The 25,098-nt window shown below is 38.6% G+C and overlaps 1 protein-coding gene across 4 annotated transcripts in view; it reads left to right on the top strand.

The window, feature by feature from the left end:
* DCAF1 (DDB1 and CUL4 associated factor 1) overlaps positions 1 to 25,098 on the top strand; it is a gene marked incomplete at its 3' end in the record, with an annotated part of 55,986 nt that overhangs the window by 4,395 nt on the left and 26,493 nt on the right. For 2 of the 4 annotated variants that reach the window (XM_084248268.1, XM_084248271.1), the window contains exons 2-11: positions 1,599 to 1,675; positions 3,718 to 3,791; positions 7,136 to 7,249; positions 13,271 to 13,408; positions 16,020 to 16,532; positions 16,840 to 16,941; positions 18,521 to 18,679; positions 20,938 to 21,117; positions 21,568 to 21,777; positions 23,030 to 23,199. In XM_084248268.1, the coding sequence (XP_084104394.1) occupies positions 1,599 to 1,675; positions 3,718 to 3,791; positions 7,136 to 7,249; positions 13,271 to 13,408; positions 16,020 to 16,532; positions 16,840 to 16,941; positions 18,521 to 18,679; positions 20,938 to 21,117; positions 21,568 to 21,777; positions 23,030 to 23,199 (1,737 nt within the window). The remainder of the gene's footprint in view (positions 1 to 1,598; positions 1,676 to 3,717; positions 3,792 to 7,135; positions 7,250 to 13,270; positions 13,409 to 16,019; positions 16,533 to 16,839; positions 16,942 to 18,520; positions 18,680 to 20,937; positions 21,118 to 21,567; positions 21,778 to 23,029; positions 23,200 to 25,098) is intronic. The other 2 variants (XM_084248269.1, XM_084248270.1) reach the window with 2 other exon arrangements.

A 25,098-nucleotide genomic window follows, 5' to 3' on the forward strand; every position in this document is an offset into this window, starting at 1 on the left:
TCATTTTTATAGATAGGTCACAGAGAGGTTAAGTCGCATAGTTGCAAGAGCTATGATTTGAATCAGCTCCAGTGTTATATTGAGTAGTTTTTACTGAAGATGCTAGTAGATTCTATGTGATTCAAACATTTTTTTGTGTTATTTCCCGTTGTGAAAAAGAGAATTTTCAGAGTTTAGAGGGGAAGGCGGAAAAAGTAGAACTACTCTACAGGTTAATAAGAAAAATACATAGAGAGTGGGCAAGAATTTTTGCAGGAAGTTTAACCCTTAAGTCTAGGAAGTATAATTTTGTGGAAAAAAGCATAGAAGAGAGTTTGACTTAGGATAGAGCTCACTAGATATTAGAAGGTATGATAGCCTTGTATTTGAATTGTAATAGATTAGAAAGTCAGATTTGCTTAGGGTGCTTGTCAATAAGTGATTTTTCTTGTTTCAAAAAGAGTGCATGAATAAAAAATCAACTGTCAATACATGCAGCAACATGGATAAGCAAAACATGCTGAGCAAAAGAAGCCAGGTATAAAGACTATATAAGACTCCATTAGGCAAAAATTAATCTGTAGTGAGAGAAAGCAGGTGAGTGGGTGCTTGGGGGCAGGGTGGGAGCTTAGATCAGGGGAAAAATGTTTTCGGCTGAAGTAATAGCACATGGAAAGGCCTTGAAGCATATATACAAACTTGAACTCTTCTGAAGAGCAGAGAAGACCATGTGACTGAAGCTTAATAGAAGAGAGTAGAGGAATAAAAGTGATCAGAGATTCAGGCAGGAGCCTGATTATTGTAAGCCATGGTGGTTTGATTCAGGTTACTGTGTTAAGTCAGACGTTGGAGGACGAATTTTGTCTGGTCAAGCAGGGAAGCAAGCAGCAGGGAGATGTGGGAAAAAGCTGTTGCATGTAGACCAGGCAGTTGACGATGGTGGTCTGGACAAAGGTAGGAATGATCACAATTTAGAAAAATGATTAAAGTCAGGAAATATTTTGTAGGTAGGGCTCATAAGAATTATTGTTGTGGGAGATTACGAGGAAAAGGAAAGTTTAATGATGTTGCCTTGATTTGGGGCTTCTGAGAGGGGTGGTGTTTTTGAGACAGGGAAGTGGACAGAGGAATGACTTTGGGAGTAAAAATTATTTCCCGGGATGGCTATTTAGATCTCTATGTTCATCAAGAAAATACTATATTTTGGGCCTCCCCAGTGGCGCAGCGGTTGAGCACTGGGATGCGAAGCTGCCCGCACCTCTGCAGCGCCGGTTCGATCCCTGGCTGCTCCCCGGCCACCGGAGGAGGGTCCCACATGGCGCGCAGACCCCTCCTGCCGCCCACTGCTCCCCTCAGCAGTGTACTTCGGTCCTTCTGCCTGCTCTGCTCCCCACTCTGGCTCTGGTGAATTCTCTCACCCTCGCGCGCTTCTGACTGTACCCAGTCCTTGTATAAATAAATAAATAAAAAATAATAAAAAAAAAATCTTTAAAAAAAAAAGAAAATACTTTATTTTAACTTACTGTTTTTATTTTACACCTTGACTGTTGACTGTTGTGGAAGCAGTGCATTTTTTGGTGTGTTTGTCTAGAGTTGACCCTGCTTCCTTTTTTTGCTAGGATGTCGGAATTGATTGAAAAAGAAACTGAAGAATATCGTAAGGGGGATCCAGATCCATTTGATGATCGACATCCTGGTGAGACTTGTGTTCTTTTAAGCCTGGCTCTGATTTTCTTTCAAAACAAATTTGCTTAATAGGAGTATTTTTTAAATGAAGTAACATCTTTTCTGCTAAGTTTTAAGACCTTATTTTGTTAGTTTCACAAGGTGGAAACAGTAAGGAGAAATAAATATCTGGGAAAGTTGAAATATTTATAATATTTATAGATTAAATAGAACATAACTAACTTGAACTAAATTGATATGATTACAGAAACAGAGAAAAATACCTCTGTCTTTTAAACTGAAAGGTGTTAGCCTCTTTGCCTTCATCTTTTTAACAATGGTAATTATCCTTTTACTGATAGGGAAATGTAATTAAGAATGTCATCAGTGTCTTGCTTTTAGTTATGAAGTTGATACTTGGAAAATTTAATAGTAAAGAGACTTTCTTGATGTCTACTTTAATGTCTTTATTACAGTATGTGATATCATGCTAGTTTGGTTTTATTTGGGGCTAATTTAATAGGGACCTTGATAACCCAGCCTGCTTTGTCATGGAATTTGCCATATTACAGAATTATGTGGGATTTGAAACTTTGCCATTTTATGTTCTAAGGTAGATTACCATGGGCAAAAAAAAAAGTCATATATGGGTCCACCCTGCACATTAACTTTCTCTGTATAAATTGGTCCTTTGTGGAGGGAACAGTTTGAGATTTTATATGTTGAGTGATAGTGAGAATGAATGGGAGTTATAAAAATTATATTGTAAGTTTACCTGAATGTTCCAGGGCTTATTTTTATCTGAGCTTTTAAGGTAGGCGTGTCATTTAGTATCCAGTTGTTTTTGTGATTTACCTGCTGCTCTTTTCCTCAGCTTCCCAACTTACAACTTCAGGGGACAATTTATTTAACCCACATCTTCAGTTAGGCTGTTAGAGCATGAAGTGTGAAAGTGAATGTGAAATAAGAAGTAAAGTTAATGTATGGGGTTATGAAAAGAATTAAAAGAGAAATGGCTTTACTTAATGATATTGCCTTGGAATGGATGAAATGCTAATGAGGAAAAAAGGAGAGGATGATCTATGTATTTTTTCATTAAATATTTAAAGATTATTTTTCTTTTTTACCTCTTATGTTAAACAGTATTTTTTAATAGGCATCGTTTTTATTAATAAAAATAAGGTCTTGCTTTCATCATATGTAAGCAGAAAAAGCTAGGTAATCTGCAGTTATTGGTTGTTTTTATGATAACTGTCTTTTAACTTTTTGTGAATTACTTTGCAATACTATTTCGTTTGGTAAAAACTTCCTGTTAGTAGTTTGCATATTTTCTTCATCTTAAATTGTACCCTTGACTAAATTTGCCAGGCTAATGCCCTGAAAAGAGATGAAATAAAATGGATGGTACTTGTCTTAGAAACAAACCCCTGTTTCTCTCAGCCGTTGACAAATTCTTTTACCTTCAGGCCCTGTGTTGAGGAGATCCTAGGTTTCTTGGCATCATCTCTTTTCCTAGCTGCTCAGAAATTAAGATGGCCATGGTTACTGTATCTTAGAGTTGGTGATTGCTTAGTGGGATCCTTCTCCTTCTAATGTAGATGGCATAGGTTTTCGGAAGTATCTCTGCTGCTGTTGCCATTATAGTTGAAAGAGACTGCATTTGGAGCTAATCTTCTCCAGGCCACACATCAAAAGAAATTGTGCTTCCTCCCTTTCTCTGCCTGGAAAGTCAGGGATTTTCTTTCTCTTAAACTTTTTATAACTCTTTTGTAGACCATATATACTTAGTGATGCTGATCTGGGTCAAACGCTCATTCATTTAATTCAGCATTGCTATGTAGGTATTATGCTGGGAGATGGGAAGGTTAGAGAGCAGTGTCTCAGGTTTTTATATTGTCACTTTTAATTTAAAAAAAGTTTCTTATGAAATCGAATTCATTAAAATAATCTTTTCCTTGTTTCTGTTAATTTTTGCTAGCACTTAGTAGTACAACAATGTGACTGCCTTTCCATAGGTCTAAGTTGCTTGACTGGGATGACTTACTCATTCCTTTGTTCCTCCTCTTTTGGTAGGTCGAGCTGATCCAGAGTGTATGCTGGGCCACTTGCTGAGAATACTCTTCAAGAATGATGATTTCATGAATGCAGTAGGTTTGCTTCTTTCTTTTTTCCAGATACTGTCATTAGCAGGCACTGTACCTTTATTATTTTTGTAAATGGTTTGCTTTCTTCTGAGGCTTTGATCAAGTTGGAAATAGTGGGTAGATTTTTTTATTTGGTATTGGTTCAGTGATATAAGACTAAGTATGGGCTTCTTACCAAAGTCCTGGCTATTGCCAAGGTGTTTTATCTTTGGTGTGTACTTTGTTCATTTGAACATTGGTGAGGGCTCCCTAGGAAGCTATGTTAATCATTGGGCAAATATGATTTTGAGTTTGGGACTATAGAATTACTCTTGGGTTCCTGGATGGAAAATAAGAACAGTATAGGGCCTCCCTGGTGATACAGGGGTTAGTGTCTCAGTGCTATCAAGCTATCGCCACCTATCAGCCTGAGTTTGATCCTTGGCCAGGGAGCTAACCCACATGGCGCAGCAGACCTCTCTTGCCTTGCCCACTGCTCCCCCCAGCATTGTGTTTCAGAAGATCTGCCTGTTCTGCTCCTCACTCTGTCTCTGGTGAATCCTCTTACCCCCTGCACCTCTGGCCTACACCCCAGTTCTTGTATACATAAATAAATAAAAACAAATCTTTAAAAAAAATAAGAGTGGTGTATACAGCATGATTCTGCAGTGACACTGGTATATGTGCTGGCCATATACTAACTAACAGTTGTTGAGTGATAAGGGAGGGAGAGTGTGTGTGTGTGTGTGTGTGTGTGTGTGTGTGTGTGTGTGACAACTCTTGAACATAGTTGCTCAGTTAATTGTGACTTTATGGAAGTGGAATGGCATGGTGCTGTGTTGGGGCTTTGTCATTGCTCAATGACACTTTGACCTTAAGGTATTTTGAGCCTCTAAGCTTTATTTTCTCCAAATTTTGTTTTCCAAATCTATAAAATTGGGGTGATAATTCACCTTAAAATGTTTTGTAGTCCTTGGATGTAATAAAGTGTGAAAGTGCTTAGCAGAGAACTCGGCACATAAGGACTCAGTATTAACTATAAATGTATTAATTTCCACATTCATTTCTGTATTCCAGTATCCTTTTCTCAGCTTCTGATCACTTCCATCTGCCTTGTAGACATTGCCACCTGGACATCCTCCACAGGCGCCTTGATTTCCACATATCTAATAGTTGCTTCACAGCCTGTTTTTCTATTTGCTAGTCTAATAGTAGTGTCCTTGTCTGTCAGGTAAAAGCTATCCTTTATTCCTCCCACCTCTCTCCTTCAGTATATAGGTCTTGTTCACTTTCCTTAAATCTTCACAAATCCCCATACTACTTTCTGTCTTAGTATAGCCACTATCATTTCTGTCTTGGTTACTGTAATAGCCTTTTCACAGGTTTTTCTTATTGTTTTGTCCTCCTCCAATGCATTCTTTACTTCAAAACCTAGAAATCTTTCTGAAATGCAAAAAGTGATCAAGGTATCCTCTTCCTTAAATCCCTTTGTTGTTTCCCATTGCTCTCAGGATACATTTTCTTAGTTTGGTATATAAACTAAGAACTAAATTCTTGCCCTTTGGCCTTTTTCTCCTTCCCACTCTCCCTTAGCTACTCCTACTCTTGTCCTTTATATTTTGATTTAGAATCCCTTATGCTTTAAACCCTTTTCTAATTCTTCTGGAGTGTGTGGCCGCCTGCATGCTTCTCTAGCATCCTGTAGTCATATTAATTTTCATAATTCCCTGTTGAATTACAAATCTTTTTTTTTTTTTAAGATTTATTTATTTACATATTTATACAAGCACTGGGTATAGTTGAAGCTCAGGAGGGTGAGAGAATTTACCAGAGCCAGAGCGGGGAGCAGAACAGGCAGACTGATGAAGTACACTGCTGGGGGGAGCAGCAGGCACGGCAGGAGAGGTCTGCGCGCCATGTGGGATCCTCACCGGCGGCCGGGGATCAAACTGGCATTGCAGAGGCTTTACAGCCCAGCGCTTAACCACTGCACCACCGGAGAGGCCCGAATTACAAATCTTTTGATGTCTTTTTTTTTTAAGATTTTATTTATTTATTTTTGCATAGAAGAACTGGGCTATAGAGACAGAGTGGCATTCAGAATAGGCATATCCGGGCCTCCCCAGTGGCACAGTGGGTTGAGTGCAGCACTGTGAAGCTGTCCGCAGCCTCTGCGGCGCAAGTTTGAGTCCCAGCTGGCCAGGGAGATTCCCAGATGGTGCGGCAGACCTCTCTTGTCTTGTCCACTGCTCCCCTCAGCAGTGCTTTCTGTCAATCTGCCTGTTTTGCTCCTCACTCTGTCTCTGGTGAATCCTCTCTCCTCCCCTCCCCCCCACTCCCCCCACCCCGGCGCCTCTGGCCTGTACCCCAGCTCTTGTATAAATAAATCATTTTTTTTTAAAGATTTATTTATTCATTTACACAAGAACTGAGGTACAGGCCAGATGCGCGGGAGGATGAGAGGATTCACCAGAGACAAAGCGGGGAACAGAACAGGTGGACTGACCAAATACACTGCTGAGGGGAGCAGCGGGTAAGACAGAGGAGGTCTGCTTTGCCATGTGGGACCCTCGCTGGGCGGCCAGGATGGAACTGGCGCTACAGAGGCTGTGGACAGCTTCACAGCGCTGCGCTCAACCGCCTGCGCCACCAGGGGAGGCCCTAAATAAATAAATCTTAAAAAAACAAAAAACAAAAAACAGGCATATCCACTGCTAGGGGGAGCAGCAGGTGAAACAGGAGAGGTCCACTGTGCCATATGGGTCAGCTCCCTGGCCTTGGATCAAACCCAGGCCTTTGCATTGGGCCTCTGCTTGGTAGAGCTGAGACTTAACCCGTAGGCCACAGGGAGGCCCACTTTCTGATGTCTTAGTCACTGTTGTATTCCAACACAGAACACAGTGCCTTTCTATAGTAGCAATTCAATAGGTATCTGAATGACAAAAGGAGAGTTTTATTAATATGTTAATAATGTATGTTTATATATTATAAATAATTTATAAAATACAAAATTAAAGTTTTTATTATTAACCATTTTTAAGACTCAAGTGGGAGCTTATCCTGCTTTGTTTTATCCTTCTGAAAAAGTATATATGAGGATTGGAGGTGATTTCTTTCTGTGAACTTTCATTTGTATGGTTGCTGAGTTGTTTAGGGGATGGGGGATTTGACTTCAAAGCTGCAGAAGAAATTTTATCGTCATGACTCAACAGGATCGTAACTATTTATAGTAAAGATTTAGTATGTAGTATTAGGCACAGTCTTCTTTAATATCCTTTAAGCAAGCAATGGGCATTTATTAAGGATTTATTAGACTTCATTAATTTGACTAGCTTGAATTTCAGATGAAAAGTATTCCTTCTTTACAGCTGGTGAATGCATATGTTATGACAAGTCGAGAGCCCCCTTTAAACACTGCAGCTTGTAGACTCCTTCTGGACATCATGCCTGGGCTAGAAACTGCTGTCGTCTTTCAAGAAAAGGTACTTATTAAAAAAAGAAAAGTCATTTTTGTTTTTTAATTAAATCATCATCTATTTGATTTGTGTTTGTTAAAATGTTCAGTAAAATGTGTAGAAGTTCAAGAAGTCAAGACATACAATAAGGAACATTCATGTGTTTTCAGAATGGAGTTGTGACCTTATCCAAACTCTTATTCTTTATGAGTCTCTATTACTGTAAGAGACTTACTACTCTGAGGAAGGCCATTCTGTTATTGATCCTAGTTAAATTAATTTAGCTAATAAATGAAAACCTATATTGTGCTGTGTTTTATACTAGGTACTGGGAAATTTTTTTATTTTTTAAAGATTTATTTATACAAGAACTGGGGTACAGGTCAGAGGCATGGGAGGGTGAAAGAATTCACTGGAGACAGAGCAGGGAGCAGAACAGGCAGACAGACCAAAGACACTGCTGAGCGGAGCAGTGGGCGAGGTAGGAGAGGTCTGCCGCGCCATGTGGATTTCTCCCTGGCTGGCCGGGAATCGAACCCGTGCTGTGGACAGCTTCACAGCGTGGCACTCAACCCGCTGAGCCACCGGGGAGGCACGGGTACTGGGAATATTTTGTTAGCAGGATAGGAGCTTAAATTCATATATGTGTTTGGGAGGGCAGTCACAGGTAAACTTATAATCACAAATAAGTGTTCTGAGAACCAGAAAATGGTAGTGGTTGTATGTCTACTTCAACTGTCAAAAATTAGTTGCTCTATTTTAAAAGCAATACAGATGTATGTCTCAGCATTAAAAATTAGCTGTGTGAATTTGGTATGCCACATACCTTTTTTATTTTTAAATATGTTAAGAATGTAATCTGAAAAAATCTGGAAGTCTTAGTGTAGTTACATGTATAAACCAAATGAAAGATCTGGAAACAGATTTTTATTTAACCTTTAAGGAAATTTTATTATGGAATTGTGCCACAAAGTATTTTAAAGAATAACATAGTTCTGTATTTTACAACATTGTATACAGGCTTAAAGATTTAAAGATTTAAAAATCTTGTTAGCTGCCACCCTTGGAGAACCCCCCCCCAAAAAAAAAATCTGTGTACTTGTCAAAAATATTTTAATGTAAAGTCTTTCAGAAACCAGCATGACAATGCGTTTATAGCAGTGTATATGTATATGCAAGAATTATAGAAGATTTTACTTGTGCTTTGTATAAGTTTCCTGGTTGTCATGGTACAATAGAAAAATTATCTTTGGTTCTTTATAGTTTTATTGTTTATTTAGAATGAAGTGAATACTCTGGATTTCAGGAACACTAAAACATTTTGAATAATAAAACTTTTGCAAGAAGTTTTCGTTCTTAATAACTAATTTCTCCTAAATTGAGTGAAATGAGTTTATTCAAGTCTACTTGTGTATTAGGTTGGAAATAATAATGCCTTGAATCCAATGTCTTAGAGCACAGATTATAAACCTTTTTGATGTTTTCAAACCACACACCATTGAATTACTTGTAAATCAAACTTTTACTTGTTTTATATATATTTTTTAAGATTTATTTATTCATGAATGCAGGAACCAGGGTACAGACTAGATGTACGGGAGGGTGAGAGGATCCACCAGAGACAGAGCAGGGTACAAAACAGGCAGACTGAAATACACTGCTGAGGGGAGCAGTGGGCGAGACAGGAGAGGTCTGCTGCACCATATGGGTATCTTGCTGGCTGGTGGGGATTGAATCTACGCTGCAGAGGCTGTGGACAGCTTCACAGCTCTGTGCTCAACTGCCTGCGCCACTAGGGGAGGCCCAAACTTTTACTTGTTTTAAAAGTCATTTGATTCTATCTTGTAAATTAATGTGTCTAATCATTTATGGACAGATTGATACTGGTGTTTCACAAAGCTGCTGTTAAAACTCATTGCCTTGTAGCACTCTTTTTTCAGATTTTGTGAAGTATAGTACCTAACAGGTGTTAATTTTTTTTAAACTCAATTTTAAGTCTGTTCAGGTTTTCTGTTTCTTCTTGAATCAGTTTTGGTAGATTGTGTTTCTAACAGTTTGTCCAGATCATGTAAGTTATGTAGTTTGTCAGTGTATTCATACTATCCTTTTATAATCCTTTTTATTTCTGTAAAATTGGTAGTAATGTCTCTGCTTTTATTTTTAATTCTAGTAATTTGAGTTGTGTCTCTTTTTTCCCTTGATCAGTTTACCTAAAAGGTTTGTCAGTTTTGATGATCTTTTCAAGGAAACATCTTTTGGTTTCATTGATTTATTTTTTCTATTTGCTACTTAATCTCCACTCTATATTATTTCCTTATTTCTGCCAGTTTTGGATTTCCTTTGCTCTTTTTTTAGTTTCTTGAAATGTATGGTTAGGTTGTTGATTTGAGGCTTCTTTTTAAATTATATTTGCTGCTCTAAATTTCCCTTTTAATAAAGCTTTTGTTGCATTCCATATGTTTTGGTATGTTGTGTTTTTGTTTTCATTTGTCTCAAGATATTTTCTTTTTCCCTTGTGATTTGTTCTTTGACTTATTGGTTGTTTAAGAGTGGGCTGTTAATTTCCACATAGGAATTTCCTTGGTTTATTGATTTCTCATTTCATTCCACTGTGATTAAAAAAGATTATTTGTAAGAATTCTTTTTTATTCAGTCTTATTTTGTAACCTATGTGGCCTATCCTGGAAAAGGGTTCATGTGTATTTGAGAAGAATATATTCTGCTCTCATTAGGTGGAGTGTTCTCCCAAATGTTTATTAGGTTTAATTGGTTGATAGTGTTGCTTAATTGTATGATTTTTAAAAATCATTGTCTATAGAAGAATGAATAAGAACTCTTAGAAAAGTCCAAGACTGAAAGGAAAAAATGACTTTTTGGAAAAAGAACCAAAGAACTCTTGGAAATCAAAATTTAAAGCTAATGAATTTTCATGTTTTAAAAAATTTTTAAAATTTTATTTTTGTGTAGAATAACTGGGATAGGCCAGAGATTTGGGAGAAGGGGCAGGTGGTGAAAGATTCACCAGAGACAGATTGGGGGAACAGAACAGGTGGATTTACTGAAATACACTGCTAAGGGGAGCAGCAGGTGAGACAGGAGAGGTCTGTGGCAGCATATGTGGGTTAGCTCCCTGGCCATGGATCGAGCGCAGGCCTTTGCGGAGATCATGCTGAGACTTAACTCCTAGGCTACCAGGGAGGCCCCTAGTGAATTTTCAAAGTTATTAGAGGAGTTAGAGTTTTAGACAAAGTTGAAGCTAGAATTAATAACTGAATGATGTGACAGGAAAAACAGTAATGAAGCTTATAGAAATAAGAAATGAAAATTATGAAAGAAGTTGAGATAGGGAGACTAGAAGGAGAATGATCAAAATGTGTCTAAAAGGAGGTTCAGGAGAAGAGAATAAAAAATAAGGTAAAAGGGCCTCCCCTGGTGGTGCAGTTTTTGAGTGCTGGGCCGCGAAGCTGCCTGTAGCCTCTGCAGCAGCGGTTCGATCCCTGGCCTCCAGCAAGGGTCCCACATGGTGCAGCAGACCTTTCCTGCTACGCCTGCTGCTCCCCTCAGTAGTGTATTTCCTCAGTCTGCCTGTTCTGTTCCCTGCTCTGGCTCTGTTGAATTCTCTCACCTCCTGCGCTTCTGACTGTACCCAGTGCTTGTATAAATAAATAAATAAATCTTAAAAAAAAGAATAATAAGGTAAAGGCACTATTCAGAGAGATGAGGCTAGAATTTTACAAATCAGTGAAAAACATCAGATTAACAAAGTCTGATGAAATATACCAAAGACAAAGAGACAGTATTAAAAGCAACCAGAGTAAAAAACATTCCTGCAAATAAGCAAGCAAAGCAAATTTACCATACCATCAATAAAGGCCAGGTAATAGAAAATGTCTTCTGAGTACTTCTGTAAACTAGAAATATCACCAAAACAAACAATTTTGAAGCAGAAAGGTGGTAATAAAAATTCTGGGCAACATATGGATGGTAAAAGGGTAGTTTGATTTAGTATATAAGTTTCTTATATAGTTTGGGAAAAGGAAACAGTAAAGGATACTTATTATAGATGGTAAATATATTTACATAGCAATAAATATTTTAAAACAGAACTCCTTAAACTGAATTTTTCAAAGTGTTAACTTAAAAAAGTTTTAAAATGTTTAGAAATAGGTAGGAGCATGACTTGACCCTAGGGAGATTTTTTTTTTTAAAGATTTATTTATTTGTACATACAAGAGCTGGGGTACAGGCCAGAGATGTGGGGTGGGGGTGAGAGGATTCACCAGAGACAGAGTAGGGAACAGAACAGGCAGACTGACTGAAATACACTGCTGAGGGGAGCAGCGGATGAGACAGGAGAGGTCTGCTGTGCCATGTGGGTTGCTCCCTGGCTGGCTGGGGATTGAACTCGCACTGCAGAGGCTTTGGATTGCTTCATAGTGTGGTGCTTAACCCCTTGCACCACCAAGGAGGCCCGTAGGGGGATGTTTCTTAAGGTATAAAATCTATGGAGTTTAATAGAAAATATTGTTATACATACATAAAAAATAAGTTTATCATACAACATTAGTAAAAGATATGAGTATTTCACATAAATGGATATGAAAAAGCTGAATGTCATTATTAAGGAAATTTTATTAAATGAAATATTTTTACGGGCAGTAGACTGCATGCAAAAAGTAAAACGTCTGATGGCGACCAAGCATTGACGAAGGCGTAGAAAAGATAACTCACTGTTCGTGGAAATGTGAATTGTTGCAGTCACTTTGGAAAATAGTTCAGCCACTTCTAGTAAAGTTGAGCACGTACAACCCTGTGACTTAATCCTTCTGTTTCTAGTTGTTTAGGGATACTCTTGCACAGAGTGATAGTTACTTAAGTCTGTGAAATAGCGGCAGCAGAATATGGAGGTGAAGAATATCTGGAGGTACATTACCTGGGATTAGAATCCAGTTCTGCTGTTTTTTAACTTTGTGGCTTTTGATAAATTACAACTTCATTGTGAATCAGTTTCTTTTTCTGCATATATATTACTTCTTCCATTATAAGTTATTCTATATAAAGTCTGTCTTTGGTTAAGTTTTATATAAGTGAAAATTAATGATGAATGTAAGAATGTAATGTTGAGTAAAAGAAACAAGTTGCAGCACAATGCAGTTTATACAGTTCAAAGCTTATAACAACATTTAACAAAAATTTAACAAGAAAATTGTTGGGCCTCCCCTGGTGGCGCAGCGGTTTAGCAACGGGCTGCAAAGCTGCCCACAGCTTCTGTAGTACTGGTTCGATCCCTGGCCATCTGCGAGAGTCCCACATGGCGCGACAGACCTCTCCTGCCATGCCCACTGCTCCCCTCAGCAGTGTATTTCCTTAGTCTGCCTGTTCTGTTCCCCGCTCCGTCTCTGGTGAATTCTCTCATCCTCCCGTGCTTGTACCCAGTGCTTGTATAAATAAATAAAATTGAGAAAAAAAAGAAAGAAAATTGTCAGATTTTCAGGAATGTGGATGTCCTTGGTTTTTGGGCTAGAAGGTATACCTGGGAGATTTATATTTCTTAAGCTTGGTGGTAGATCATCGGTGATTGTCACTTCTTTGAATGGATTGTGTGTGTTTTTATGTATTGTATTTCATAGTAAAAGCTAGCAAAGTAAGTTTAGAATATGTGGAGTGAAGCACTATTTTGATGGAAGATTTCTTAGCATTAATGTTAATTGTGCATTGTGAACTTCAAAGAGGGATATAGAATTTTTAGCGCTCCCTTCTTGGTCATGGGACCATTTAGGGTAATAATAGAAAGTTAGGATTATATTATGTGATAGTTTATCTTTAGTTTGAGTTTTAATTGCTAAACAGAATTGTTTTACAGAGCAGGAAATTTATTTGACTAAACCATCTACTATTGAATATTTAATTACTTGCATTTTTAATCTTAACAAACAATACTGAAATATTTTATTAAAAATCTTTTTCACTAGACTGAAATCTTTTATATCTTTAATTATGAAAATGGATTCCTTTTTTAAAAATTGTATTTCATTTCCTTTACTGTAGGAAGGAATTGTTGAGAATCTTTTTAAATGGGCCCGAGAGGCTGATCAGCCGTTGAGAACATATTCTACTGGACTGTTAGGAGGTGCGATGGAAAATCAAGACATTGCTGCCAACTATAGGGATGAAAATTCACAACTGGTAAGGACCATGTTAGAATGAATTTTTGCATAAGATAACTTGAATCGGTAGAGTTTAACTAGCATATGAATATTCTAGTTTCCCTTGGGTTGTTGATTTCTCATTTAGTTCCATTATGATTAAAAAAGATTATTTGTAAGAGTTCTGTCTTTTTTAATTTATTAAAAATGCCTATTATTATATATTGCTTTATATTGGAATGTAGTTTTAATTTCAACATTTCTAGGTTTTTATAAGAGCATGATTTAGTTTTTTTTTTAAAACATGAAAATAGGTGTTTAACTTGACAAAGATCCTGATAGCTTATATCATATAAAGAATAGTGCCAGGCCTCCCTGGTGATACAGGGGTTAAAGTCTCAGAACTATCAAGCTGTTGCCAGCCACTGTGGCATGAGTTTGATCCCCGGCCAGGGTGCTAATCCACATGGCGCAGCAGACCTCTCCTGTCTTCCCCACTGCTCCTCTTAGCAGTATATTTCAGTAGATCTGCCTGTTTTGCTCCCTACTCTCTCTCTGGTGAATCCTCTGACTCTCTTCCTCTCCCAGTCCCCACCTCTGGCCTACATCCCAGTTTTTTTTTTTTTTTTTTTTAAGATTTATTTGTATTTATGCATATAAGAACTGGGGTATAGGCCAGAGTTACAAGGGGTGAGAGGATTCACCAGAGACAGAGTGGGGAGCAGAACAAGTGGATTTACTGAAATATACTGCTGAGGGGAGCAGTGGGCAAGACTGGAGAGGTCTGCCTTGCCATGTGGATTAGCTCCCTGGCTAGGGATCGAACTCATGCTGCAGTGGCTGTCGATAGCTTGATAGTACTGACTTTAACCCCTGTGCCACCAGGGAGGCCCACATCCCAGTTCTTGTATGCATAAATAAATAAAAATAAATCTTTAAAAAAACTATTTAAAAAAAAGAATAGTCCCATTTGCTTTGCCTCCTCAACATTTGGATTATGAAAATTTTCAAGCATATAACAAAATTGAAAGCATTTTACACTGAACAGCTATATATATACCACTTAAAGGTATCAGTTTACTGTATTTATTTTAATATACAGTCACTCATTCCTGCTTCTTTCTATCCATTTACCATTCATTCTCTTTAAAAAAGTGCAGTTCATAGTAAATTGCAGGGCCTCCCCGGTGGTGCAGTGGCTGAGCGCTGGGCTGCGAAGCTGCCCGCAGCCTCTGCAGCACTGATTCGATCCCCGGCTGCCAGCGAGGGTCCCACATGGTGTGCAGACCTCTCCTGCTTCCCGCTGCTCCCCTCAGCAGTGTACTTCGGTCCTTCTGCCTGTTCTGCTCCCCTCTCTGACTCTGGTGAATTCTCTCACCTTCCCACGCTTCTGACTGTACCCAGTTCTTGTATAAATAAATAAATAAATCTTTAAAAAAAACAAAACAAAGTAAATTGCAGATATAATTCCTCTCTTTATTTTTTTTTATTTTTTAATGTGTTAATGGTATGTATTTTATTTATTTTTAAAAATTAATTAATTTATTTATTTATACAAGCACTGGGTATAGTCAGAAGCGCGGGAGGGTGAGAGAATCCACCAGAGCCAGAGCGGGGAGCAGAGCAGGAAGAAGGACCGAAGTATACTGCTGAGGGGAGCAGCGGGCGGCAGGAGAGGTCTGCGCGCCACGTGGGACCCTCCTCCTGTGGCCGGGGAACAGCCGGGGATTGAATCGGCGCTGCGGAGGCTGCGGGCAGCTTCGCAACCTAGCGCTTAACCCGCTGCGCCACCAGGGAGGCCCTCCTCTCTCTCTTTTTTTTTTTAAGATAAATTTTTTTTAATTTATTTTATTTTATTTATACATACAAGCACTGGGTATAGCCAGAAGCACGGGAGGGCGAGAGAATTCGCCAGAGCCAGAGTGGGGAGCAGAGCAGGCAGAAGGACCGAAGTACACTGCTGAGGGGAGCAGCGGGCAGCAGGAGAGGTCTGCGCGCCATGCGGGACCCTTCTCCGGTGGCCGGGGAGCAGCCGGGGATCGAACTGGTGCTGCAGAGGCTGTGGGCAGTTTCACAACCCAGCGTTCAACCGCTGTGCCACCGGGGAGGCCCGCTCCTCTCTCTTTTTAAAAACCAGTATACTAACGACATTTTTAGGTTAACTGAAAAAATAAACACTTAGCAGGAAAAGTAGGAGATAAAAGAACCTGAAAAATAGATTATATAAATATGTATAATGTATATAGCATTATATAATAGTACAATTAGAACAGATATAAGTTTGAGCAACCATGTTATTTCAAACACACTTTCTAAAAATTGTTAACATATGTAGTTTCCGCCTCTTCAAGTGTGATAGTCTAGCTCAGCTTGATCCAGACAGATCAATTGTGAAAGCTTTGTTTTCATGTGCAAATCTTCTGGTTGGCGTTCTCTGGGAAATTTTATGGGAAAGGAGACTTTTAGCCATAGTTAATTTTGTCAAGTTATAGGAATCATGTCAACATACATACTAGATTTTTACTAATATTTGTCATTGGAATAGCTGCATGAATGTCCAGTTCTCCTTAAGTGGAAATAAGAATTATTAAGAATCACTTAAATTGTGATGCAAAAAAGACAACACCTTTTATTTCACTGTCTATTGATAGGTAGCAATAGTGCTTCGAAGACTGAGGGAACTACAGCTTCAGGAAGTGGCTTTGCGGCAAGAAAGCAAGCGACCCAGCCCACGAAAGCTGTCATCTGAACCCCTTTTGCCTCTTGATGAAGAAGCTGTGGATATGGACTATGGTGATATGGCTGTAGATGTAGTGGATGGTGAACAAGAGGAAGCCTCTGGAGATATGGAGATCTCCTTCAATCTTGATTCAGGCCACAAGACGAGTAGCAGAGTGAACTCAGCAATCAAACCTGAGGAAGGAAGATTGAGAAAAAGCAAGTCAGCAAGACAGGGTGACAGGGAGAACTTTAGGAAAGCTAAGCAGAAGTTGGGTTTCTCGTCATCCGAACCAGATCGCATGTTTGTTGAGCTATCTAATAGCAGCTGGTCAGAAATGTCCCCCTGGGTCATTGGCACCAATTATACCCTTTATCCTATGACTCCTGCTATTGAGCAGCGACTTATTCTTCAATATTTGACCCCTCTAGGAGAATATCAGGAGGTAAGCTTATTGGAGAGTAATGTTCACACACTACTGTGTTTATTTCTGGGATATCTTATTGGTAGCATTTTCTACATTAATGTGCTTTTACTCTTATAGAGAAATTTTTTTGCTCCAAATTGGTAATGAAGTCTTATTCAGATCAATTCTGATAATGCTGATTTGATCGAACTGTGTTCTTACATTTATCTTCATAAAAAGGGGGGGAAACAGTACCTCATTTCTCTAATCTTGTATCCTTATAATGGAATAAGAAATAAATGAAAATAAAACCAAATGTTAAGACTTGTTTTGATCTTCATTTCAGTTACTTCCCATTTTCATGCAACTTGGATCACGGGAGTTGATGATGTTCTATATTGACCTGAAACAAACTAATGATGTCTTGCTTACGTTTGAGGCACTCAAGGTAAAGTTCTTAAAAATATTAGGTCACTGAGCATTTTACTGACATGGCAGTACCTATGCATTTTGGTGTACAGCTCTGGGTTTTACTGCTCAGGACATTTCTGTTGTCAATTCTGTTAAGGTAGTAATAAATGAAAAATTCTTTCTTTTTTTTTTTTTTTTTTTTAAGATTTTTATTTATTTTTGCATAAGGAGCTAGGGTGTAGACCAGAGGACCAGAGGTGGCGGGGGAAGGGGGGGCGGATAGGGTGGGGGGGGGGGTGAGAGGATTCACCAAAGACAGAGTGGGGAGCAGAACAGGCGGATTGACTGAAATATACTGCTGAGGGGAGCAGTGGGCTAGACAGGAGAAGTCTGCTGCTCCATGTGGGTTAGCTCCCTGGCCAGGAATCGAACTTGTGCTTCAGCGGCTGCTGATAGCTTTTTAGTGCTGAGACTTAACTCTTTGCACCACCAGGGAGAACCCTAAATGAAAAATTCTTACTTAGGTAGAAGAGATGAAACTTACTGAGTGCCTCTGCAGAAATTCAGGGCTCAGTCCTGGATCTAGACCTGAGAGTGGCTTCAGTTACTGCTAAATAGAAGTAGAAAACTGTGTATAGTACCTTATATCATACTTCCTTTTATATATTTCCTCTGTCAACCAACAACACTTTTTATACATTCTTAACTATTCACATATTGTATGATGATAGATTATCTAAGGTGATAAACAAAATATAAACCAGAGGATGAGTAAAGAAATGGAAGCAGACCCAAATTTAGAAAAGATAAGTGATGTCCCGAGTTGCAAAGGGACTGAATGTGGGAGGGTAGATAAGCCTAACCCACCAAGTTCATCCCTATCCAGTGAGAAGGAATAATTAAGAACCTCTGGAGAATGAATAATAATCAACATGACTGTCATGTAAAGTTCTACCTTCTGTGATTTTTTTTTTTACAGTATTAAGCAAGTCAGTGTCATTTCTTTAGGTATTATAGATGTTATGGAAATAGTGTGGGGCACAAAGGAAGGAGTGTATATTCTCCCTGAAAATGAGATGATACTCTCTCTAGGTCTTTAAAGTCACAAGTTCAGGGCCACCCTGGTGGCGCAAGGGGTTAAGCGTTAGCACTATGAAGCAATCTGCAGCTACTGCAGCAGGAGTTAGATCCCCAGCCAGGGAGGTTACCCACATGGCATGGCGGACCTCCTGTCTCACCCGCTGCTCCCCTCAGCAGTGTGTTTCAGTCAGTTTGCCCGTTCTGCTCCCCACTCTGTCTCTGGTGAATCCTCTCATCCCCTGCACCTCTGGCCTACACCCCAGTTCTTGTATGCATAAATAAATGAATCTTTAAAAAAAAAAAATTAAGTCACAAGTTCATTTGATACTCCAGAGCTGTCAATTACAACTTTGTGTGATGGTGGAAATGTTTAAAACCCTGTGCCAACAAGGAGACCCAGCAATATTGATTTTCTTTGTTGTGAGGGAGTAGTTACCTTCCTTGAAGAACTTTGAATTTAGCAGTTTAATGATTTATGAAGAGCTTGTGTGATTTTTCTAGATTGTTCCATGGTAACCTGTGTCCCTTTTGTTTAGCATCTAGCATCTCTCCTGCTCCATAACAAGTTTGCCACAGAGTTTGTTGCTCATGGTGGAGTACAGAAATTACTGGAAATTCCTCGTCCTTCTATGGCTGCAACTGGAGTATCCATGTGCTTGTATTATCTTTCCTACAACCAGGATGCCATGGAAAGAGTAAGTCAGTCCACTTAGGTATATAGGAATGGGATTGGGTGTGGGAACACTAGCACATTCATAGAATGACTTTTGGGTGAGGAAAGGCTGAATAGTTGCAGTAAATTTTAGTGAAAGAAGTAAGGAGCATGAATGTTTGGTCTTCACAAAGCATTCTAAAAATGTAAAATTGTTTAGGTCTTTTTTCCTCCTGTATATTAAAAAAAAAAAAGCAAGCTGGATTGGGATCTATGAGCTTTTTTTTGGCCATTTGTGTTGTATCAGGGTTAGAATTAGCATTTATGCTCTTTTCATATATCCCTTAGTGGAGTTATATTTTGCATTTTTAAGTCACTCTATTATAAAAGCAACAAGTGATAGTTCGTGTATGTTAGCAAATAGTTTTTTTTTAAGATTTATTTATTTATACATAGAAGAACAAGGGGTACAGGCCAGAGGTGCGGGTGGTGAGAAGATCCACCAGAGACAGAGCGAGGAACAGAACAGGCAGATTGACTGAAATACACTGCTGAGGAGAGCAGCGGATGAGTTCAGGAGAGGTCTGCTGCACCATGTGTGTTGCTCCCTTGCCGGCCGGGGGATCGAACTCGCGTTGCAGAGGCTGTGGATAGCTTCATAGGTTGTGTCTTAACCCCTTGCACCACCAAGGAGGCCCTGTTAGCAAATAGTTTTCATAGAAATAGAGATAGTTAAATCATTCAGTTGTTCTTGGGACTCAAAGATTCTCTGTCTGGTTCTATTTTTCTGTTTAAGACTTTTTTACTTAGTGATTTTAAAAAAAAATGTAAATGGGGCCTCCCCGGTGGTGCAGCGGATGAGCGCTGCATTGCGAAGCTGCCCGCAGCCTCTGCAGCGCCAGTTCAATCCCTGGCCACGGGGTGTGGGTCCCACATGGTGCGCAGACCTCTCCTGCCGCCCGCTGCTCCCCTCAGCAGTGTACTTCGTCACTTTGCCTGTTCTGTTCTCCGCTCTGGCTCTGGTGAATTCTCTCACCATCCCGTGCTTCTGACTGTACCCAGTACTTGTATAAATAAATAAATAAATCTTTAAAAAAAAAAATGTAAATGGGTTGTACATTTGAAAAATCCCTCAGTGCCCCTAGGGAAGCTCTTTTTTAATTCTTAAAATTTTTTTCCTTCAAGATCAACGTTATCAAAAAACGTATGTGATCATTCGAGAATAGTAACCTAATCTGTGTACACTACAGTGTTAATAATGTCTGAGAAAGAGTAAGAGGTACCAGGAAATCTTCGGGAATGCTTTAGAATTCATTATCTGAACCATAGGAGACATCAGAATGTGTGTGACTGAATCAGTGAGTGAATGGGTAGTAAAGTTGTAGACCGTAGAAGCAGAAGACTCAGCGACTTTTTAGCACTTTGAGGAAATCCCTTACCTCTCTGAACCTCTTGCTCTTCTAAGTGCAAGTCCTGATACCTACATAATAGCATCGAAACATAAAGGATTTAAGCATTTATACAGTTTGGCACTACATTAAATATAGGTTGAGGGCCTCCCCTGGTGGCGCAGCGGTTGAGTGCTGGGCTGCGAAGCTGCCTGCAGCCTCTATAGCGCCGGTTCAATCCCTGGCGGCCGGCGAGGGTCCCACATGGCACAACAGACCTCTCCTGCCGTACCCACTGCTCCCCTCAGCAGTGTATTTCGTTGGTCTGCCTGTTCTGTTCCCCGCTCTGGCTCTGGTGAATTCTCTCACCCTCCTGCACTTCTGACTGTACCCAGTGCTTGTATAAATAAATAAATAAATATTTTCAATAAATAAATAAATAAATAAAGGTTGAATTTAAATATTTATCTAAATTTAAGTTGTTTAAGCTTGGAATGACTTGATCAGGAGTGACCATTGTATTCTGCAAGCTAGCTTTCTATACTGGTGAATTTTTTTTAAAAAGATTTTAAAAATTTATTTATGCATACAAGAGCTGGGGTATAGGCCAGAGGTGCAGCAGAGTGAGAGGATTCATCAGAGACAGAATGCAGCACAGAACAGGCAGATTTACTGAAATACACTGCTGTGGGGAACAGCAGAAGAGATAGGAGATGGTCTGTTGCGCCATGTGGGTAGCTCCCTGGTCAGGGATTGAACTTGTGCTGCAGTGGCTGCTGATAGTTTCATAGTGCTGAGACTTAATCTCTTGCACCACCAGGGAGGCCCTACTGGTGAATTTTTCATCCTTGTCAAAGTTTCATCCTTCGCCCAAATTTTTAAAAAATTATGTTTTGTTTTATCTTTTTTGCAGGTGTGCATGCATCCCCACAATGTTCTCTCTGATGTGGTAAACTATACCCTGTGGTTAATGGAATGTTCTCATGCCTCAGGATGCTGTCATGCCACCATGTTTTTCTCAATCTGCTTCTCTTTCCGGGCTGTGTTGGAGCTTTTTGATCGATATGATGGTCTTCGTCGTCTGGTGAACTTGGTGAGGTTCTTCAGTCACTTCTTTTAGTGAAGTGTAAGGGTCCTATTGCCTTGACTGCCCTTCAGAAGCTACTGATTGGAGGAGTTTTGCTATTATTCTTTGCAAATGAAGTCTTTTTCCCCCTGCATTCACTCACCAGTGGGTAAAGATGCCACTGTAGATTTGCCTTGTATATGTAACCTAGGAAGAATTGCTGTCAGTTAATCTCAGTCTTCCTAAAAGTAATGGTTTTGTGCCTCTGTGTTTTTCAACATGATTGAAAGTTATATGATTTTGCAATTGGGTTTAATGTTTTGCTTTCATATGACTTTTAGTACATTGTGTACTTCATTGTATCTGTCTTGTTAAGTTTACCAAAATCTTTTTCTTCTTTATACTTTTTTATTCCTATTTGTACTTATACACACCCCTACCCCCTTTTGCCCCATTCTTTTGCCTCTTTCTTAATAGATCAGTACTTTGGAGATTCTAAATTTGGAAGATCAGGGTGCACTTCTGAGTGATGATGAAATATTTGCTAGCCGCCAAACAGGGAAACATACCTGCATGGCCTTGCGCAAGTACTTTGAAGCTCACCTGGCCATTAAATTGGAACAAGTGAAGCAGTCACTTCAGAGAACTGAAGGGGGTATTCTTGTCCATCCTCAACCCCCTTACAAGGTGAGTGAACTGTCTCAAAAGGGAAAGTTGTTAATATAACTGTGGTATTTTGGGCTGAAATTCACATTCAGATCAGTGGAGTCTGCAGATTACACAGTGGAGTACTCTGTTGGATTATCCTTACCCTATGTGGAGATAGAATACTTAAAAATTGATATAGTAGGTGAATTCCAAGGACTTGCTCTCAATTGAAAGTTGTTACATAGGATACTAGAACTGAAACATAAATTGAAGTGTGAGTAAAAGGGCTTTTATGAGAAGTATTATCTTGCTTCCATCTGTGTGAAATGTCGTTTTTGAAAGGGTATGACTCTAATTCCACTTTTCTATCATTTTTGAGCTTACTTGATATGTTTTAAGACAAAGGTTAGTATCTTCATGTTTTGAAAATCACAAATTGAAAGGAAACTAATTTTCTGTGGTATATTTTTTTCTCTATTTAATCTGTGAAGTATGTGCACCAACAAATTGAACATTTATCTTTTTTGACAAGATGTATTGTGAGTCTAGCTATACAGAAAATGAAAGATTGAACATTATATATTCATTATTTCACAAATGGACTGTTGACTCAAAAATGTGGGATTTGGGCCTCCCTTGTGGTGCAAGGAGTTAAGTCTCAGCACTGTGAAGCTATCTGCAGCCACTGCAGCATGAGTTCGATCCCCAGCCATGGAGCTGACCCACATGGCGCAGAAACCTCTCCTATCTTGCCTGTTGCTCCCCTCAGCACTATATTTCAGTACATCTGCCTGTTTTGTTCCCCACTCTCTCTGGTGAATCCTCTTACCCCCTACACCTATGGCCTGTACCACAGTTCCTCTACGTAAAAATAAATAAAATCTTTAATAAAAAAAGAGGGCCTCCCTGGTGGCTCAAGGGGTTAAGCACGGCACTATGAAGCAATCCGCAGCCTCTGCAGCACGAGTTCCATTCCCCGGCCAGCCAGGGAGCAACCCACATACCGCAGCAGACTTCTCCTGTCTTGCAAGCTGCTCCCCTCAGCAGTGTGTTTTAGCCAGTCTGCCTATTCTGTTCCCCACTCTGTCTCTGGTGAATCCTCTCACCCCCCACATCTCTGGCCTATACTCCAGCTCTTGTATGCATAAATAGGTAAATCTTTCAAAAAATAAAAGAAGAATGTGGGATTTGAAAACTTATTACTTCATTATTAAAACTTTTGGCCCATTAGCTATGCTAGAGAAGGTAACAGGCAGATGATAATAGTTCTTGAATATATTTCTCTTTATAGGCATGTTCGTATACTCATGAACAGATTGTGGAAATGATGGAATTTCTGATAGAATATGGCCCAGCACAGCTTTATTGGGAACCAGCTGAAGTCTTTCTCAAACTTTCTTGTGTCCAACTTTTATTGCAGCTTATTTCTATTGCCTGCAATTGGAAGACCTATTATGCAAGGTGGGATCAGAAAAAAGGTTTCAAATGAAATTAGATTCTGTTTTTTTGCTAAAGTTGATGTTGGTTAATGCATAGTGTACACTTAAACATTTATTGAACTGATTTGAAATTTTGGACACTTGGATCTGAGAAACTAGATTAAGTATGATATTTTTAATGTTTATGTTTGTGATCTTGGAGATTATAAATATTGCACAATAGGCAGGGGTCATCATGATGTGTACTCTTAGAGAAGTTACATAATGTTCGTAGTTATAGTGGCAGAGGTGAGGTTGAAATCATGTCTTAAGACTAGAGTCCACTGCTCTTTGGGACTTAGACTTTAAATGTTTCTCTTTCACATAAAGCTCTTTTTTTTGCTCTTGTTATCGATATTTGCAATTCATTTAAAGGCAGTCATCACAGCTTGGTGAGGCTAAGAAACGGACAGCTGATAGAATTGGGGTTGACTGAGTATTATTTGAAGATGATGCAAAAGCAAAACTGTATCTTAGAAAAGATGTAATATGAAGAGAATAGTAAGAGAGTTTATAAGTAGTGGTTCTTTACTTTCTTTTGCTTTTCACCCACTGCTATGAAAACAAGGACTTTTTTTAGGGTGTGGTGCATGTAGCTTCTTTGCTAAATCCAGGATACTAAATCTCGAAGGATACTTTTGAAACAACCATTTTCAACCTTTTTAATCTTGAACCCTTGTACTGTATTAAAAGTTATTGAGATCCCCATATAACTTGTTTTTGTGTTATAGCTATTAATATTTACTATGTTAGAAATTGAGAGTGAGGAACTGTAGAAACATTTATGAATTTATTTAAAAATAACATGAATCCAATGATGTTAACTTTTTTTAAATGGAAAATTTTCAAAATAAAACCAAATGATTTCAGCAAGTTTTTAAAATGTCTGGCTTTAATCAATGTCATATATGCCTCTGTGTTCAACCTTTTGTGATGCCACATTATCATATAGCATCTAGACAATACCACCTTTACCATGCAATGAAAGTGAGAAATGAAAATAACATCTTAGTATTATGAAACAATTTTTATGTCACAGGACTTCTGAAAGGGTCTGAGACCCCTAACCACACTTTGATTACCATGTTTTAGAATATTAAAGTAGTCATTATATTTACTTGGAGAATTTTGTTTAAAAGATGATGAAAGCTCAAAAGATAACTAGGAAGTTTTAAATACATTTTTTAGCCTATTAAAATGCTTATTTGGACTAGTAAGAAAGCATAAATATTTAGAAAATGTCCTTTAAAAGTTAATTTTTTTAAACTAAGAACTTGTTTCTGCTTCGAATATACAGAAACTCATGAATATTATTCTGTGTTCCTATTAATTCCATCATACTCTTTTTTTCTATAACATACAAATATACACAAATCAGTTGTTAGAATTTAATCAAAATATTTTTTAATGAAATGTTTCAAAATACAGTAAGATACAAAGAATAGTATAAAAGCTATTTTCCAAGGCTGGCATTTTGTTGTATTTCCTCCTTTTTCAGTTCAGTCTTGCTCGAGTAACCAATCTTCTGAATTTGAAGTACATTCTCTCCAAGTTTTTATATTATATGTATTTGTGTCTATATACACTATCTTTGATATTATACAGTGTATGATGTGTGCAACCTGGATTGTAGGGTATCTGCATTTTGTCTTATTGAATACCAAATTGCTTTGAAAATGATCATACTGTTTTCTTTTCCCACTAGCAGTTTTCATGCCAATACTTGGTAAAGTCAGATTTAAATTTAAAAAAATAATCTTAGTTTCTTTTTTATTAGTGTTGTATTTTGGTTTTTTTTCCTTATCCTTTAGAATTTTTTGAAAACAACTGTCGACGTCTGCAGAATATTTCATCAGTGTTCCATAATTTAGTGCATGTATGT

Source organism: Talpa europaea (assembly GCF_964194135.1).
Source record: "Talpa europaea genome assembly, chromosome: 11".
In the NCBI taxonomy this organism is placed as follows: Eukaryota; Metazoa; Chordata; class Mammalia; order Eulipotyphla; family Talpidae; genus Talpa; species Talpa europaea.